Raw genomic sequence first — 18,471 nt, 5'->3', positions numbered from 1 at the left:
TACGTTATTACAAAACTTTACATAGTTTGTGGCCATGATTTATATAAGGTGCTTTTTGGATAATTCTTTTTATTAATTTTTCATAGGGGACTTATCCCACATACTCATAATGATCCGGCAATTTAAAGGTGTGTTAAAAGTGGCAAATTTAAGGTCTGTAAAAGTGGCAACTTAAAGACGTCTTAAAAGTGGCAACTTTAAGGCGTCTTAAAAGTGGCAACTTTAAGGTGTGTTAAAAGTGGCAATTTTAAGGTCTCTTAAAAGTGACAACTTTAAGACGTTAAAAAGTGGCAACTTTAAGGTCTCTTAAAAGTGGCAACTTTAAGGTGTGTTAAAAGTGGCAATTTTAAGGTCTCTTAAAAGTGACAACTTTAAGACGTCTTAAAAGTGGCAACTTTAAGGTCTCTTAAAAGTGGCAACTTTAAGGTGTGTTAAAAGTGGCAACTTTAAGGTCTTATAAAAGTGGCAACTTAAAGACGTCTTAAAAGTGGCGATTTTAAGGCGTCTTAAAAGTGGCAATTTTAAGGTTTCTTAAAGGGAGCTTTTAGGAAAGACATTTTATCCAAGACATTTACGTTATTACAAAACTTTACATAATTTGTGGCCATGATTTATATAAGGTGCTTTTTGGATAATTCTTTCTATCAATTTTTCATAGGGGACTTAGCCCACATACTCATAATGATCCGCGTTTTACAGTTCGTTAGGGAGTTCGGGAGTTTCGGGATAGTTAGGGAGTTAGCAGGGATTTCGAAAATGCGCAACGAAAACGTCACTCCAAATATAATTTTGTACTATCGCAAGTATTTCGCGATTACTCCGTTTTGTTTACCTTGCAAAGGCACGAACGGTTGTAAAGTAAAAATAGAAAATGAACTGATCGTTGTTATATGCTCGCGTTGTCGTCAAAAAATTAAATTTTGGTGATTTCACGTTGTTGTTTGGTGGAGTACGGCAAAAAAAGGAAACGAAAATCTTGCTGCATGCATATTCTTGCGTTGTTGATGCGTCGCCGTCGTCTTAATTTCCTTAATTTTAAACTCCCTATGGACGCTAAATAGCTTCCTGCAAAATTGAAGTAAATGGAAATTTTGCCGTTCTTATTATAAACAAGGAATCGTATGCTTCCTCGTAAAATTTTAGAAGTTGAAGCCGGAAATAGCCCTCATCGCTGCGCGACTCGGGCAATTTCTGCAACTTCTGAAAATACGTGTGATTTACTCGGCCCCATGCACTTATCTATACTAAACAGTTATTTCGGTGATGATAGGTGAACAAGTCATTATGTTGGTTAAAGAGGGTCACTTTCTAAAGAAAGTGGCTCTGCCGGACGAATGGCTGACGCGGCTACGGTGGTAAATTTATCATATCAACCCAGTTGATAGACCCACTCGTTATGTTGGTTAATTTAGAGTGCGTTCGATTGACCCTATTCCGGAATAAGAATACGTAGAGACATAATTTAAAACGGTATGTTTGGTGTTTTGAAGCAACAAGGATAATAAAAATATGTTAAAAATAGCATTTTTGCAGATCATGTCATGTTTGACAATTTTAATTTGAATCCACGTAAAAGCGAAGGACTTCTATCTTCTATTCCATGTATTCCTATTCCGGAATAAGGTCAATCGAACGCACCCTTAGTTTCGGAGTATTTTCAGAAATTCAAATAACCTTTGTTGTGAAGTTTCCACAGATAATTGAAGCATTTGAAATTGTCATTTTCACAAACATCTTTGTCCATTCGATAAATTAAAACTAAAAACTTCTGCACTTAGGTTAATTTGTGTCTTTTGGGATTTAAGCCTGGCATTTTTTTTCGGAGGTGTTGCCAAATTACATTAAAGTCAACGCTGACCTGTCCAGAATCGGGGTCCACTGTTCAAACGCTTATTCCTGTTTTGTTTATATAAGAGGGGAACATCTGGCACCATTTATTAAAAAACTCACCAGAACTGAAATACATTTAAAAGGAAAATGCTCATTAAATTGCTAAGAGTACTTTGGGGCCTTTATTCCCAACAACCAAAAAAGCGTTTAATGTTTTTTGGAATTATAAAAGTTCATTTGGTTTGCAGAAGCTGAAATTTTAGTCGAGTCCGCAGATGTTTGTAGATATGACCTCATTGACTAAGTGTTGACAAGCGTTTTCATTAAAAATGATAATTAGCGGATTAAAAAAGTTAACATTATGTCATCCTACGTATGCATATATATGTGTACTTGCTATATAATTCCTCGTGCTGAGCTTTTATCCAGTTAAAATTGCCGACCAACCGCTCCATATATATCTACTGACACTTGCATATACTTGAAACTGAACTGCATCAAGTAAGCCAGGCATGTGGTTTGCAATTCTTGGTTCACTCTTTACCATAGTAAACATTCTTGGAAACTCCATGGTTGTGTACTTGGTCATCACGAAGCCTCGGCTACACAATACAAGCAACTGGTTTGTCGTGTCTCTTGCACTGGCAGATTTGTTTGTTGGATTGACATATTTTCCAGGGATTTGCGCTTCAAGATCCGGGAAAGAGTTCGCCATTAACCACACAGGAGTATGGTTCAAAGTCAGTTATACTTTCGTGTATTTGTCATCCGCAAACTTATGCGTTCTGACTGCGGATAGATACATAGCAATAACGATGCCTCTAAAATACAGCATCTTCATGTCGCTGCGTCGATTTAGCGTCATGCTTATTCTTGTATGGGTCTTGCCATTGATTTTCTTCACCGTACCTTCACTTTTTACTTACAGCAACGGTAGCGAATCTTTTACTTATTCCTTTGAAGTTGTCAGAATTGTAATGTTCCAGCTTATTCCTTGTATTATATTTGTGTATGTCATCGCTCGTCTGTCCATGATAGCCAAGGAAATGTCACTTACAGATAGAGCCATTATCAACCAGATAAGATTTAATTTCCAAATTCAAGAAAACACAGAACGTAAGAGGCAAACGGAAAGAAAATCGTCTTCGTTAAAACTGATCGTATTCATTATTTCGTTTTTTATTTTGTGTCATATTGGAATTAATTACAAATGTTTTTGCATCTTTTTTAAGCTATGTGTCGTGTCGGAGGCCTTGGTAAATGTTGTTCACCTTCTTTTTGTCTTAAATTCGGCATTTAATCCGATAGTTTATGCTGTTATGAAAAAAGACTTTAAAAGAGAATTGAAGAAGTACCAAAGAAGTGACAACTTCAAAAAGAATGGCAAACAATGTTGAAACGACGCATAGTTCAGTCCTCAGTGTAAGAATTTCGTTGCCTTGCTTTGCAAGACAATTTAAATTAAAGAGACATGAAGAACGCTTCGATTATCTCATACCATTACATTTGAAATCATTGAAACCTCATTCTTTTTCCATCGCAAAGGAACACATTTCATTTCCCGAGCTCGAACTCAAAGGGAATTTCATACTTCGAAACTTTATTTCTTTCATTAAATATATGTCACCCCGAGACTTAAATCAAAGGAGTCTATGAGCCAAGTAGTGGATGTGGAACAGTGTACAGGTCTAGCAAGCAGGGCCGGGCGCCCCCGTGCCCCTCCACTTTTTTCCCAAAAAAGTAAAAACACAAGTATAAAATGATGAAAATAGAATTTCTTCCCCAGGAAGACTGAAACAACAAGATGTCAATGATTCCGGATAGAATCATTCCTGATAAACGATAATTACAGTACCGGTACCATTTCCCCAGTTCATATTTTTACTTCTTTTATTCGGTGATACAAATCTACAGAAAAAACCAGCTAAAAAATTGCAGCAAACGAGAAATGTGACAAAAATATTAATGTCTCAAACCGTCTTGACATCCAGGCGACTCAATTTTTTCATTACTGGATTCGTCTTTGAAACATGATCTAAACTAAGCAATGTCCTGCAATTATAAAAAAAAAACCCCGATAATTGAAGCAGAAGCCACTCTTATCCTGGGTAAGGCCCCAGGATAATAAGACGAACATCGAGGATGAGAAATTAGAAAAGTCTTGCGCTGCAGAATTGCCAGAGAGGAGTTCTGAGTGCGGCCAGGATTATGCTGCTGTTGAGTCAATTCAAACAGTTGGTTCCCAGTTACCTCTGCATGGAGATAGACAAAATCAGGCAAGAAATTATTTGAATGATCCCTTCTAAGTCCAACGGCAACAGGAATAGGTCCTTCCAGTCACGGTGGTTTGATCGGCACCCGTGGCTGCACTACAACGAAAGAGTATGGATACTGTGCTTTGCCGATTAAGTCTACGTATGCCTCTATAGGGCAACTCAGACAGTCTAGTGGACGTAATGGTTCCTGGTATAGTGACTGCACTGAATTTACAGATGAAACATGATTTCAAGATTCAGACACAGCCCTTGTTTTAAAAATAGAAAAGTAACCAGGTTTTGGAAACATGTAAAAAAGCATTGTCTGGTTAAGAAAAATTAAAAAAAGTAAGCTTTTCACTTCCAGACTAAAGCCTTTAAAATGCTCGAGATGGAAATATATACAAAATGGAAGTGTGAAGAAATTGTAATAAAATGGTAAAAGGGAAAATGCGCTAATCTAAAAGAATAGAGTATTGTTTTGGTAATAGCTTGGAGTTATTGTCTGCTTCATTAGTGTTAGCGGTGTGCCAAGATTCCAAAGTTTTTTGAATTCGGAAGTTTCCTTTCTCAATTACTCTGGCATTATTGTTGAAGTCAATAGAGTGATTGTTGCGCCAAAACTATCTGAAATTCCTTTGCTTCAGAGAGCCGAACAACTTTGTCTTGAACTTAAAGTGCAGTCGGGAATATTGAGGCTTGCTAAAACTTATCAGATGTTTCACCATCTACAATACTCGACCAAATATGATCTTTCGCAGTACACGTTTCTTCTTGTTTGAATTCCAAGGTTGAAAGAGATCAGTAAATCTACTGGTTGGGCAAAAGCATCACTAACAACTTTGACTTTAAAATCCCAGCAAGTGTTCCACTGAAAATGTGTATGGGATTTGAAGGAAATCATGGCCCGAAAATGAAATAAATATTCAATATCCGCCGACAACCTCAGTACAAACAGAGCCTAACATAAGAGCCTAGACAACGCTGTTCGCATCATGCTCGCAGCCATTTGTCACGCAATATAATAGCCAATCAGGAACGCTCATTTTGGGAAATAAAGCAATCATATTGCGTGAAAGTTATAGACAACGTTTGCTCTTTCTTTGTGTTATAATTTTGATTACGCTCTGAAATAAACACTTTCTTTGGCGTTGAATATTGTAGCAAAAAACAAATCGAAAGAAGTTCAGCGTTGTCTGTACTCTTATCGACATCGACAACTGTGGTCCGTTTTTTTCCGAACTTGGAGTCAAAACGGAATTCAAACACTTGCTGACTTGGTAAATACGGAAAAAACCGGTTTAATTTTCATTTAAAGACTTCTTAAAAAAATTCAACATTAAATGTAACTTCCTGCAATACTATAGTTTGATTTCAGCCATACAAAGTCCCTGGAAGTTGAGCCTGAAAAAAGAAGATCAATGTCGTGTTTCCGAAGATAAACAAATTAAGATAGACAAACTTACATGTAAAACTGTTCACAACATACTGAGATACCGACAACAGTATCCCCCTCCCACTGCAGAAAAACGACTAATTGAACTCGGGTTCGATTCACAAGAACAAAAACGCATTTATTCTCTTCCCTTTCAGATAACAAGAGAAATAAAGTTATCTATGTTTCAATGTAAAACTAGTTATAGCTGTCACTAAGGTGCCAACGAGCGAGGCTTGGCGCCTGGCGGCTGCAAACATCACGCTGCGTACTCGGGCGGCACTCCCATTGGCTATCGCTACAGTCAACATTTCATCGCTTTGGTCTACAGACACCTTATTCCAAAATGGCTGCTGATTTATGCGGATACAAATTGGCCCTTGTTGTCTCGTTCAAGATAAAATATTCTTTTGAATTTTAAGCTTAAGAACGAGGCATCAAGGGCTTATTTGAATAAAAACATACAAATGGCGGCCAGTTTGGAATAAGGTGTATTACAGCTTTTGGTTTACATTACACTCAAATTTGAAGCGCTTCTGAGATTTCGTCCGTCTAAAAATCTTCTCGCAGCTCTATAATCTGCCGCCTCGCCAGGCCTTCTGTCTTCAGAAGGCCTGACTCGTTGGGAATAATCCATAACCTTCTGTATACAAGCAACATTTTATATAAAATAAAATAAAAAACCAAATCCGTATTGTCCTTATTGCACCAGTATTGCACCAGTACTGAGCAAACTACAATGCATCTATTGTGCTCATGCGTGGTCGCCAGATAGTTTTGGTGCGAATTTATCAATTGGTATAAAGGGGGTAGTTTCTAAAGAAAATGTGGTGCTGCGTCGATGGAGAAGTAGTATACAAAAATTTGGTTTTATCAACGGAGTTGATAATGTAAATTGGCCACCGCACAGGAATTACAAAAGCTGACGTTTCGAGCGTTAGCCCTTCGTCAGTCTTTGTTAAAAAATGGCATAGGTTTCTCTTGGATTCGCTCTGACGAGGGGCTAACGCTCGAAACGTCAGCTTTTTTAATCTCTGTACGGTGGCCAATTTACATTATCAACTCCGTTGATAAAACCAAATTTTTGTATATCAATTGGTATAACTCTCCCCATTCCGAAAAAATATCCGCTCTTTCCGAAAAAGAAATTGTATATGGTGTGCTGAACGGGTGGTCGTCTTCTTCAATCCTCAACCACTTAAGGTGATTCCCGGGTAAAAGAACCCGTCATAGAAGTCCGATGAAACTTGGTATGATGACATTACAGTACAAGGAGATGTTAAAAAGGTAATAAAAAGAGGGGGTCACCGTGCTTGTTTTCATGCCACGATGCTGACAAATATGGTTATTTAGGTGACTTTTGGTTATCTCAGTGCACAACAAACAAGATCGATTATTTTTCAATGCGGCGTGCTATATCACACAGAGTTCGACTTTCTTTGATTGCTTATTCATCTACGTCCCAGAAAAAATGGCTTCAAATACCCTGCATTATTAATTGATATTTTTATCCTTTAAAGGAAACATAATTTGGACTTGCTCTGCTGGGCCCGTTACGTCTCTATCTGTAGCATTTATTTCATTTGCCAAAAAAGTAGCTATAGATTTCTGCCAAATTTTTTCTCAGTTATTGCGGATATTGTTCTCATTGAATTTATAAAATAAAAAGTGGGGGTCACCGTGCTCGTTTAAGAGAAAAGGAGCTTTTATCTCGCTATCAAGCTTAGTTTGAGGGAAATCCCTTATGTTTTGTACGCGCACGCGCTCATGTGCGCGTGCTGATGACGCAAAAATCGTGCGCAGTAGGAATGCGCAATGCAAAACCAGGGAATCACCTTAATCCTTATCGGGAAGTACTTTCTTTATAGTAATGCGCTTGAGGAAAAGATAAAGACTATCTTAATTTTGTTTATGAAAAATTAAGAGTGGAAAAATATATTTTGGTCATGACAAATACCCAAACTGCTTTTGTTAAAAATTGGCATAGGTTTCTCGAGTGACATATTTTGGAGGTGTCAACTAACTGTTAGTCAATTCAAGTGTTTTGATCTGTAAATCTGTGAATTGTACTTTGCTGATTGTAAAAAAAAAAAAAAAAACCGTGGGCAAGATTTCCGCACAGGTCTCTACTTCATTATGCATACGCTCCTTTGTCTCAAGAAAACAATAGCGATAACAATAGACGTCCTTTGGGACTGTCGCGCTTTGTTCTTTCTTAGAGGTTTAATGACTACCTGCTCTTTTTATCGTGAAATTGTTCTTTCTGTTTGCTTGCGAATTCGCAGAGACACTGCAAAGTGTATGTTTTCTTCCTTTCCTGTATTCAGGATCACGAACGGTGCATTTAGTGGGCTTTTGCAATTTATCGCTCTTTGTAGAGATCGGCACAAGGGCGTAGCTAGGGGGGTGGGTCCTGGGGTGCCCGTGACCCCCCTTTGTAAGCCTTTTTTTTACACAAACAACTTACAATATTCAGGTTGCGAAAACGCGAGTACCCTCTGTTTGACACAGTGTGACCCCCCTCCCCCCCCCCCCCCTTTGAAAAATCCTGGTTTCGCCCATGCGGCAATATGCTAAATGATGCTTTCAAATAGACAAGAGGCTACAAGTAGCCTATACTCGGGCCTTTTTTTTACAGGAACAACTTACAATATTCAGGTTGCGAAAACGCGAGTACCCTCTGTTTGACACAGTGTGACCCCTCCCCCCCCCCCTTCCTTTGAAAAATCCTGGTTACGCCCATGCGGCAATATGCTAAATGATGCTTTCAAATAAACAAGAGGCTACAAGTAGCCTATACTCGGGCCTGCAAAAGTACAGTGGTGTATGGTTAATTTAGCACTGAAGAAAAGAAAAGAGAGAAGTTTGTCCTTCTCACATTGGCCTTACATTGCGATTCTCATAATGTTCGACTGTGTAGGAAACGCTAATTGAACGGTTTAAGATGAAACGAAATGACTCATCAAAACATCTTTTGCAGAAAAAAATGAAAGAGAAACGAAGGTGAGGTGTGAAAGCATCTTTCCAAGGTGACCAAACGTTCGTGCATTGGTGCACGTAAAGGTAACTTTGTCACGTGCGCGACACGTGCAGATGTGCACTATATCTCGAAACTTGAAAATACCTTCAGAAGTACACAACTTCCTTGAGGATGATGTGCTTTGCCGATTAAGTCTACGTATGCCTCTATAGGGCAACTCAGACAGTCTAGTGGACGTAATGGTTCCTGGTATAGTGACTGCACTGAATTTACAGATGAAACATGATTTCAAGATTCAGACACAGCCCTTGTTTTAAAAATAGAAAAGTAACCAGGTTTTGGAAACATGTAAAAAAGCATTGTCTGGTTAAGAAAAATTAAAAAAAGTAAGCTTTTCACTTCCAGACTAAAGCCTTTAAAATGCTCGAGATGGAAATATATACAAAATGGAAGTGTGAAGAAATTGTAATAAAATGGTAAAAGGGAAAATGCGCTAATCTAAAAGAATAGAGTATTGTTTTGGTAATAGCTTGGAGTTATTGTCTGCTTCATTAGTGTTAGCGGTGTGCCAAGATTCCAAAGTTTTTTGAATTCGGAAGTTTCCTTTCTCAATTACTCTGGCATTATTGTTGAAGTCAATAGAGTGATTGTTGCGCCAAAACTATCTGAAATTCCTTTGCTTCAGAGAGCCGAACAACTTTGTCTTGAACTTAAAGTGCAGTCGGGAATATTGAGGCTTGCTAAAACTTATCAGATGTTTCACCATCTACAATACTCGACCAAATATGATCTTTCGCAGTACACGTTTCTTCTTGTTTGAATTCCAAGGTTGAAAGAGATCAGTAAATCTACTGGTTGGGCAAAAGCATCACTAACAACTTTGACTTTAAAATCCCAGCAAGTGTTCCGCTGAAAATGTGTATGGGATTTGAAGGAAATCATGGCCCGAAAATGAAATAAATATTCAATATCCGCCGACAACCTCAGTACAAACAGAGCCTAACATAAGAGCCTAGACAACGCTGTTCGCATCATGCTCGCAGCCATTTGTCACGCAATATAATAGCCAATCAGGAACGCTCATTTTGGGAAATAAAGCAATCATATTGCGTGAAAGTTATAGACAACGTTTGCTCTTTCTTTGTGTTATAATTTTGATTACGCTCTGAAATAAACACTTTCTTTGGCGTTGAATATTGTAGCAAAAAACAAATCGAAAGAAGTTCAGCGTTGTCTGTACTCTTATCGACATCGACAACTGTGGTCCGTTTTTTTCCGAACTTGGAGTCAAAACGGAATTCAAACACTTGCTGACTTGGTAAATACGGAAAAAACCGGTTTAATTTTCATTTAAAGACTTCTTAAAAAATTCAACATTAAATGTAACTTCCTGCAATACTATAGTTTGATTTCAGCCATACAAAGTCCCTGGAAGTTGAGCCTGAAAAAAGAAGATCAATGTCGTGTTTCCGAAGATAAACAAATTAAGATAGACAAACTTACATGTAAAACTGTTCACAACATACTGAGATACCGACAACAGTATCCCCCTCCCACTGCAGAAAAACGACTAATTGAACTCGGGTTCGATTCACAAGAACAAAAACGCATTTATTCTCTTCCCTTTCAGATAACAAGAGAAATAAAGTTATCTATGTTTCAATGTAAAACTAGTTATAGCTGTCACTAAGGTGCCAACGAGCGAGGCTTGGCGCCTGGCGGCTGCAAACATCACGCTGCGTACTCGGGCGGCACTCCCATTGGCTATCGCTACAGTCAACATTTCATCGCTTTGGTCTACAGACACCTTATTCCAAAATGGCTGCTGATTTATGCGGATACAAATTGGCCCTTGTTGTCTCGTTCAAGATAAAATATTCTTTTGAATTTTAAGCTTAAGAACGAGGCATCAAGGGCTTATTTGAATCAAAACATACAAATGGCGGCCAGTTTGGAATAAGGTGTATTACAGCTTTTGGTTTACATTACACTCAAATTTGAAGCGCTTCTGAGATTTCGTCCGTCTAAAAATCTTCTCGCAGCTCTATAATCTGCCGCCTCGCCAGGCCTTCTGTCTTCAGAAGGCCTGACTCGTTGGGAATAATCCATAACCTTCTGTATACAAGCAACATTTTATATAAAATAAAAAAAAAACCAAATCCGTATTGTCCTTATTGCACCAGTATTGCACCAGTACTGAGCAAACTACAATGCATCTATTGTGCTCATGCGTGGTCGCCAGATAGTTTTGGTGCGAATTTATCAATTGGTATAAAGGGGGTAGTTTCTAAAGAAAATGTGGTGCTGCGTCGATGGAGAAGTAGTATACAAAAATTTGGTTTTATCAACGGAGTTGATAATGTAAATTGGCCACCGCACAGGAATTACAAAAGCTGACGTTTCGAGCGTTAGCCCTTCGTCAGTCTTTGTTAAAAAATGGCATAGGTTTCTCTTGGATTCGCTCTGACGAGGGGCTAACGCTCGAAACGTCAGCTTTTTTAATCTCTGTACGGTGGCCAATTTACATTATCAACTCCGTTGATAAAACCAAATTTTTGTATATCAATTGGTATAACTCTCCCCATTCCGAAAAAATATCCGCTCTTTCCGAAAAAGAAATTGTATATGGTGTGCTGAACGGGTGGTCGTCTTCTTCAATCCTCAACCACTTAAGGTGATTCCCGGGTAAAAGAACCCGTCATAGAAGTCCGATGAAACTTGGTATGATGACATTACAGTACAAGGAGATGTTAAAAAGGTAATAAAAAGAGGGGGTCACCGTGCTTGTTTTCATGCCACGATGCTGACAAATATGGTTATTTAGGTGACTTTTGGTTATCTCAGTGCACAACAAACAAGATCGATTATTTTTCAATGCGGCGTGCTATATCACACAGAGTTCGACTTTCTTTGATTGCTTATTCATCTACGTCCCAGAAAAAATGGCTTCAAATACCCTGCATTATTAATTGATATTTTTATCCTTTAAAGGAAACATAATTTGGACTTGCTCTGCTGGGCCCGTTACGTCTCTATCTGTAGCATTTATTTCATTTGCCAAAAAAGTAGCTATAGATTTCTGCCAAATTTTTTCTCAGTTATTGCGGATATTGTTCTCATTGAATTTATAAAATAAAAAGTGGGGGTCACCGTGCTCGTTTAAGAGAAAAGGAGCTTTTATCTCGCTATCAAGCTTAGTTTGAGGGAAATCCCTTATGTTTTGTACGCGCACGCGCTCATGTGCGCGTGCTGATGACGCAAAAATCGTGCGCAGTAGGAATGCGCAATGCAAAACCAGGGAATCACCTTAATCCTTATCGGGAAGTACTTTCTTTATAGTAATGCGCTTGAGGAAAAGATAAAGACTATCTTAATTTTGTTTATGAAAAATTAAGAGTGGAAAAATATATTTTGGTCATGACAAATACCCAAACTGCTTTTGTTAAAAATTGGCATAGGTTTCTCGAGTGACATATTTTGGAGGTGTCAACTAACTGTTAGTCAATTCAAGTGTTTTGATCTGTAAATCTGTGAATTGTACTTTGCTGATTGTAAAAAAAAAAAAAAAAACCGTGGGCAAGATTTCCGCACAGGTCTCTACTTCATTATGCATACGCTCCTTTGTCTCAAGAAAACAATAGCGATAACAATAGACGTCCTTTGGGACTGTCGCGCTTTGTTCTTTCTTAGAGGTTTAATGACTACCTGCTCTTTTTATCGTGAAATTGTTCTTTCTGTTTGCTTGCGAATTCGCAGAGACACTGCAAAGTGTATGTTTTCTTCCTTTCCTGTATTCAGGATCACGAACGGTGCATTTAGTGGGCTTTTGCAATTTATCGCTCTTTGTAGAGATCGGCACAAGGGCGTAGCTAGGGGGGTGGGTCCTGGGGTGCCCGTGACCCCCCTTTGTAAGCCTTTTTTTTACACAAACAACTTACAATATTCAGGTTGCGAAAACGCGAGTACCCTCTGTTTGACACAGTGTGCCCCCCCCCCCCCCCCCCCCCTTTGAAAAATCCTGGTTTCGCCCATGCGGCAATATGCTAAATGATGCTTTCAAATAGACAAGAGGCTACAAGTAGCCTATACTCGGGCCTTTTTTTTACAGGAACAACTTACAATATTCAGGTTGCGAAAACGCGAGTACCCTCTGTTTGACACAGTGTGACCCCCCTCCCCCCCCCCTTCCTTTGAAAAATCCTGGTTACGCCCATGCGGCAATATGCTAAATGATGCTTTCAAATAAACAAGAGGCTACAAGTAGCCTATACTCGGGCCTGCAAAAGTACAGTGGTGTATGGTTAATTTAGCACTGAAGAAAAGAAAAGAGAGAAGTTTGTCCTTCTCACATTGGCCTTACATTGCGATTCTCATAATGTTCGACTGTGTAGGAAACGCTAATTGAACGGTTTAAGATGAAACGAAATGACTCATCAAAACATCTTTTGCAGAAAAAAATGAAAGAGAAACGAAGGTGAGGTGTGAAAGCATCTTTCCAAGGTGACCAAACGTTCGTGCATTGGTGCACGTAAAGGTAACTTTGTCACGTGCGCGACACGTGCAGATGTGCACTATATCTCGAAACTTGAAAATACCTTCAGAAGTACACAACTTCCTTGAGGATGATGTGCTTTGCCGATTAAGTCTACGTATGCCTCTATAGGGCAACTCAGACAGTCTAGTGGACGTAATGGTTCCTGGTATAGTGACTGCACTGAATTTACAGATGAAACATGATTTCAAGATTCAGACACAGCCCTTGTTTTAAAAATAGAAAAGTAACCAGGTTTTGGAAACATGTAAAAAAGCATTGTCTGGTTAAGAAAAATTAAAAAAAGTAAGCTTTTCACTTCCAGACTAAAGCCTTTAAAATGCTCGAGATGGAAATATATACAAAATGGAAGTGTGAAGAAATTGTAATAAAATGGTAAAAGGGAAAATGCGCTAATCTAAAAGAATAGAGTATTGTTTTGGTAATAGCTTGGAGTTATTGTCTGCTTCATTAGTGTTAGCGGTGTGCCAAGATTCCAAAGTTTTTTGAATTCGGAAGTTTCCTTTCTCAATTACTCTGGCATTATTGTTGAAGTCAATAGAGTGATTGTTGCGCCAAAACTATCTGAAATTCCTTTGCTTCAGAGAGCCGAACAACTTTGTCTTGAACTTAAAGTGCAGTCGGGAATATTGAGGCTTGCTAAAACTTATCAGATGTTTCACCATCTACAATACTCGACCAAATATGATCTTTCGCAGTACACGTTTCTTCTTGTTTGAATTCCAAGGTTGAAAGAGATCAGTAAATCTACTGGTTGGGCAAAAGCATCACTAACAACTTTGACTTTAAAATCCCAGCAAGTGTTCCGCTGAAAATGTGTATGGGATTTGAAGGAAATCATGGCCCGAAAATGAAATAAATATTCAATATCCGCCGACAACCTCAGTACAAACAGAGCCTAACATAAGAGCCTAGACAACGCTGTTCGCATCATGCTCGCAGCCATTTGTCACGCAATATAATAGCCAATCAGGAACGCTCATTTTGGGAAATAAAGCAATCATATTGCGTGAAAGTTATAGACAACGTTTGCTCTTTCTTTGTGTTATAATTTTGATTACGCTCTGAAATAAACACTTTCTTTGGCGTTGAATATTGTAGCAAAAAACAAATCGAAAGAAGTTCAGCGTTGTCTGTACTCTTATCGACATCGACAACTGTGGTCCGTTTTTTTCCGAACTTGGAGTCAAAACGGAATTCAAACACTTGCTGACTTGGTAAATACGGAAAAAACCGGTTTAATTTTCATTTAAAGACTTCTTAAAAAAATTCAACATTAAATGTAACTTCCTGCAATACTATAGTTTGATTTCAGCCATACAAAGTCCCTGGAAGTTGAGCCTGAAAAAAGAAGATCAATGTCGTGTTTCCGAAGATAAACAAATTAAGATAGACAAACTTACATGTAAAACTGTTCACAACATACTGAGATACCGACAACAGTATCCCCCTCCCACTGCAGAAAAACGACTAATTGAACTCGGGTTCGATTCACAAGAACAAAAACGCATTTATTCTCTTCCCTTTCAGATAACAAGAGAAATAAAGTTATCTATGTTTCAATGTAAAACTAGTTATAGCTGTCACTAAGGTGCCAACGAGCGAGGCTTGGCGCCTGGCGGCTGCAAACATCACGCTGCGTACTCGGGCGGCACTCCCATTGGCTATCGCTACAGTCAACATTTCATCGCTTTGGTCTACAGACACCTTATTCCAAAATGGCTGCTGATTTATGCGGATACAAATTGGCCCTTGTTGTCTCGTTCAAGATAAATATTCTTTTGAATTTTAAGCTTAAGAACGAGGCATCAAGGGCTTATTTGAATAAAAACATACAAATGGCGGCCAGTTTGGAATAAGGTGTATTACAGCTTTTGGTTTACATTACACTCAAATTTGAAGCGCTTCTGAGATTTCGTCCGTCTAAAAATCTTCTCGCAGCTCTATAATCTGCCGCCTCGCCAGGCCTTCTGTCTTCAGAAGGCCTGACTCGTTGGGAATAATCCATAACCTTCTGTATACAAGCAACATTTTATATAAAATAAAATAAAAAACCAAATCCGTATTGTCCTTATTGCACCAGTATTGCACCAGTACTGAGCAAACTACAATGCATCTATTGTGCTCATGCGTGGTCGCCAGATAGTTTTGGTGCGAATTTATCAATTGGTATAAAGGGGGTAGTTTCTAAAGAAAATGTGGTGCTGCGTCGATGGAGAAGTAGTATACAAAAATTTGGTTTTATCAACGGAGTTGATAATGTAAATTGGCCACCGCACAGGAATTACAAAAGCTGACGTTTCGAGCGTTAGCCCTTCGTCAGTCTTTGTTAAAAAATGGCATAGGTTTCTCTTGGATTCGCTCTGACGAGGGGCTAACGCTCGAAACGTCAGCTTTTTTAATCTCTGTACGGTGGCCAATTTACATTATCAACTCCGTTGATAAAACCAAATTTTTGTATATCAATTGGTATAACTCTCCCCATTCCGAAAAAATATCCGCTCTTTCCGAAAAAGAAATTGTATATGGTGTGCTGAACGGGTGGTCGTCTTCTTCAATCCTCAACCACTTAAGGTGATTCCCGGGTAAAAGAACCCGTCATAGAAGTCCGATGAAACTTGGTATGATGACATTACAGTACAAGGAGATGTTAAAAAGGTAATAAAAGAGGGGGTCACCGTGCTTGTTTTCATGCCACGATGCTGACAAATATGGTTATTTAGGTGACTTTTGGTTATCTCAGTGCACAACAAACAAGATCGATTATTTTTCAATGCGGCGTGCTATATCACACAGAGTTCGACTTTCTTTGATTGCTTATTCATCTACGTCCCAGAAAAAATGGCTTCAAATACCCTGCATTATTAATTGATATTTTTATCCTTTAAAGGAAACATAATTTGGACTTGCTCTGCTGGGCCCGTTACGTCTCTATCTGTAGCATTTATTTCATTTGCCAAAAAAGTAGCTATAGATTTCTGCCAAATTTTTTCTCAGTTATTGCGGATATTGTTCTCATTGAATTTATAAAATAAAAAGTGGGGGTCACCGTGCTCGTTTAAGAGAAAAGGAGCTTTTATCTCGCTATCAAGCTTAGTTTGAGGGAAATCCCTTATGTTTTGTACGCGCACGCGCTCATGTGCGCGTGCTGATGACGCAAAAATCGTGCGCAGTAGGAATGCGCAATGCAAAACCAGGGAATCACCTTAATCCTTATCGGGAAGTACTTTCTTTATAGTAATGCGCTTGAGGAAAAGATAAAGACTATCTTAATTTTGTTTATGAAAAATTAAGAGTGGAAAAATATATTTTGGTCATGACAAATACCCAAACTGCTTTTGTTAAAAATTGGCATAGGTTTCTCGAGTGACATATTTTGGAGGTGTCAACTAACTGTTAGTCAATTCAAGTGTTTTGATCTGTAAATCTGTGAATTGTACTTTGCTGATTGTAAAAAAAAAAAAAAAAACCGTGGGCAAGATTTCCGCACAGGTCTCTACTTCATTATGCATACGCTCCTTTGTCTCAAGAAAACAATAGCGATAACAATAGACGTCCTTTGGGACTGTCGCGCTTTGTTCTTTCTTAGAGGTTTAATGACTACCTGCTCTTTTTATCGTGAAATTGTTCTTTCTGTTTGCTTGCGAATTCGCAGAGACACTGCAAAGTGTATGTTTTCTTCCTTTCCTGTATTCAGGATCACGAACGGTGCATTTAGTGGGCTTTTGCAATTTATCGCTCTTTGTAGAGATCGGCACAAGGGCGTAGCTAGGGGGGTGGGTCCTGGGGTGCCCGTGACCCCCCTTTGTAAGCCTTTTTTTTACACAAACAACTTACAATATTCAGGTTGCGAAAACGCGAGTACCCTCTGTTTGACACAGTGTGACCCCCCTCCCCCCCCCCCCCTTTGAAAAATCCTGGTTTCGCCCATGCGGCAATATGCTAAATGATGCTTTCAAATAGACAAGAGGCTACAAGTAGCCTATACTCGGGCCTTTTTTTTACAGGAACAACTTACAATATTCAGGTTGCGAAAACGCGAGTACCCTCTGTTTGACACAGTGTGACCCCCCTCCCCCCCCCCCTTCCTTTGAAAAATCCTGGTTACGCCCATGCGGCAATATGCTAAATGATGCTTTCAAATAAACAAGAGGCTACAAGTAGCCTATACTCGGGCCTGCAAAAGTACAGTGGTGTATGGTTAATTTAGCACTGAAGAAAAGAAAAGAGAGAAGTTTGTCCTTCTCACATTGGCCTTACATTGCGATTCTCATAATGTTCGACTGTGTAGGAAACGCTAATTGAACGGTTTAAGATGAAACGAAATGACTCATCAAAACATCTTTTGCAGAAAAAAATGAAAGAGAAACGAAGGTGAGGTGTGAAAGCATCTTTCCAAGGTGACCAAACGTTCGTGCATTGGTGCACGTAAAGGTAACTTTGTCACGTGCGCGACACGTGCAGATGTGCACTATATCTCGAAACTTGAAAATACCTTCAGAAGTACACAACTTCCTTGAGGATGGCCATGCCAAATGAATCCATAGCGCGAGAATCAAATATTTAAAATATGCCATTTGTTGCAGTTTAAATACTCGTAGTAATATGCACCCAATTTTCAAAATAAATATGTCACTTGCCAGCTGGGAGGTCCATATAGGGAAAAACTGTAACCAAGGCCTTCTCGGCCAGCTTTTTCAAGACCGATGTCACAGTTTTTTGCTATAAGGACCGACCCTTTGCTGTTAAATAACTCATTAATTTTTTTCCTATCTCTCTCCCACCCTCTCTGAAATCACTTGTTTTAATTGTTGACTCGCACCGCGCTTGATAGCGAATGCAGTATTAAAGCGACTTACAAACTGAACCTTTCAAAGAGAAATGTTTTTTATTTAAATTTCCAAGCCTCTTGCCTAATGAAAAATAACCTCTGTATGTAAACGTAGTCGGTGTCCAAAAAAAAAAGGAAATTTAAGGCCATCAAACAAGCTCACTCAATCAAGGCTAGGATTCCGTCTGCCGTGAGCAGGCCGGATGAGAAAATTCCGCCCTCTCCCGGAACCAATCAGATTGCAGGATTTATTGAATTAAGCCAACTCACGCATTGAGAAAAAAAAATAAAAGAATTATAATTCTCTGTAACCAAATTTTGGAAAGTACCTATCAAAGACATACAGTAAGCAAAATCTGTTGTGCCACTTCCAAGTACATTACCAGTATGACTTGGGCTGTATTGAATCTGAAAAGTTGAGTTGAAGGCTATGACTTCTGCAGGTAATTCTGTTAACATGAAATATGTTTGTCTCGATAAGCTTGATAAGGCAGTGTATAGTTCATTTCCTACATTTATAACTGATAATTACAGGGAAGTAATTAATTTCCTGTCATAATTATATAATAGCACAAGTGACATAGCTGC

The 18,471-nt window shown here is 38.8% G+C and overlaps 1 protein-coding gene across 1 annotated transcript; it reads left to right on the top strand.

Annotated features, from left to right (window-relative positions):
* Positions 1-2,290: 2,290 nt before the first annotated feature.
* On the top strand, positions 2,291-3,554 carry LOC137987986 (octopamine receptor beta-1R-like). Its single transcript, XM_068834057.1, has one exon. The coding sequence runs from the start codon at positions 2,343-2,345 to the stop codon at positions 3,225-3,227; it is 885 nt and encodes a 294-aa protein (XP_068690158.1). The 5' UTR covers positions 2,291-2,342; the 3' UTR covers positions 3,228-3,554.
* The last annotated feature ends 14,917 nt before the right edge of the window (positions 3,555-18,471 follow it).

Source organism: Montipora foliosa, unplaced genomic scaffold (genome assembly GCF_036669935.1).
Source record: "Montipora foliosa isolate CH-2021 unplaced genomic scaffold, ASM3666993v2 scaffold_400, whole genome shotgun sequence".
In the NCBI taxonomy this organism is placed as follows: domain Eukaryota; kingdom Metazoa; phylum Cnidaria; class Anthozoa; order Scleractinia; family Acroporidae; genus Montipora; species Montipora foliosa.
This window is presented reverse-complemented; position numbering and strand designations above follow the sequence as displayed.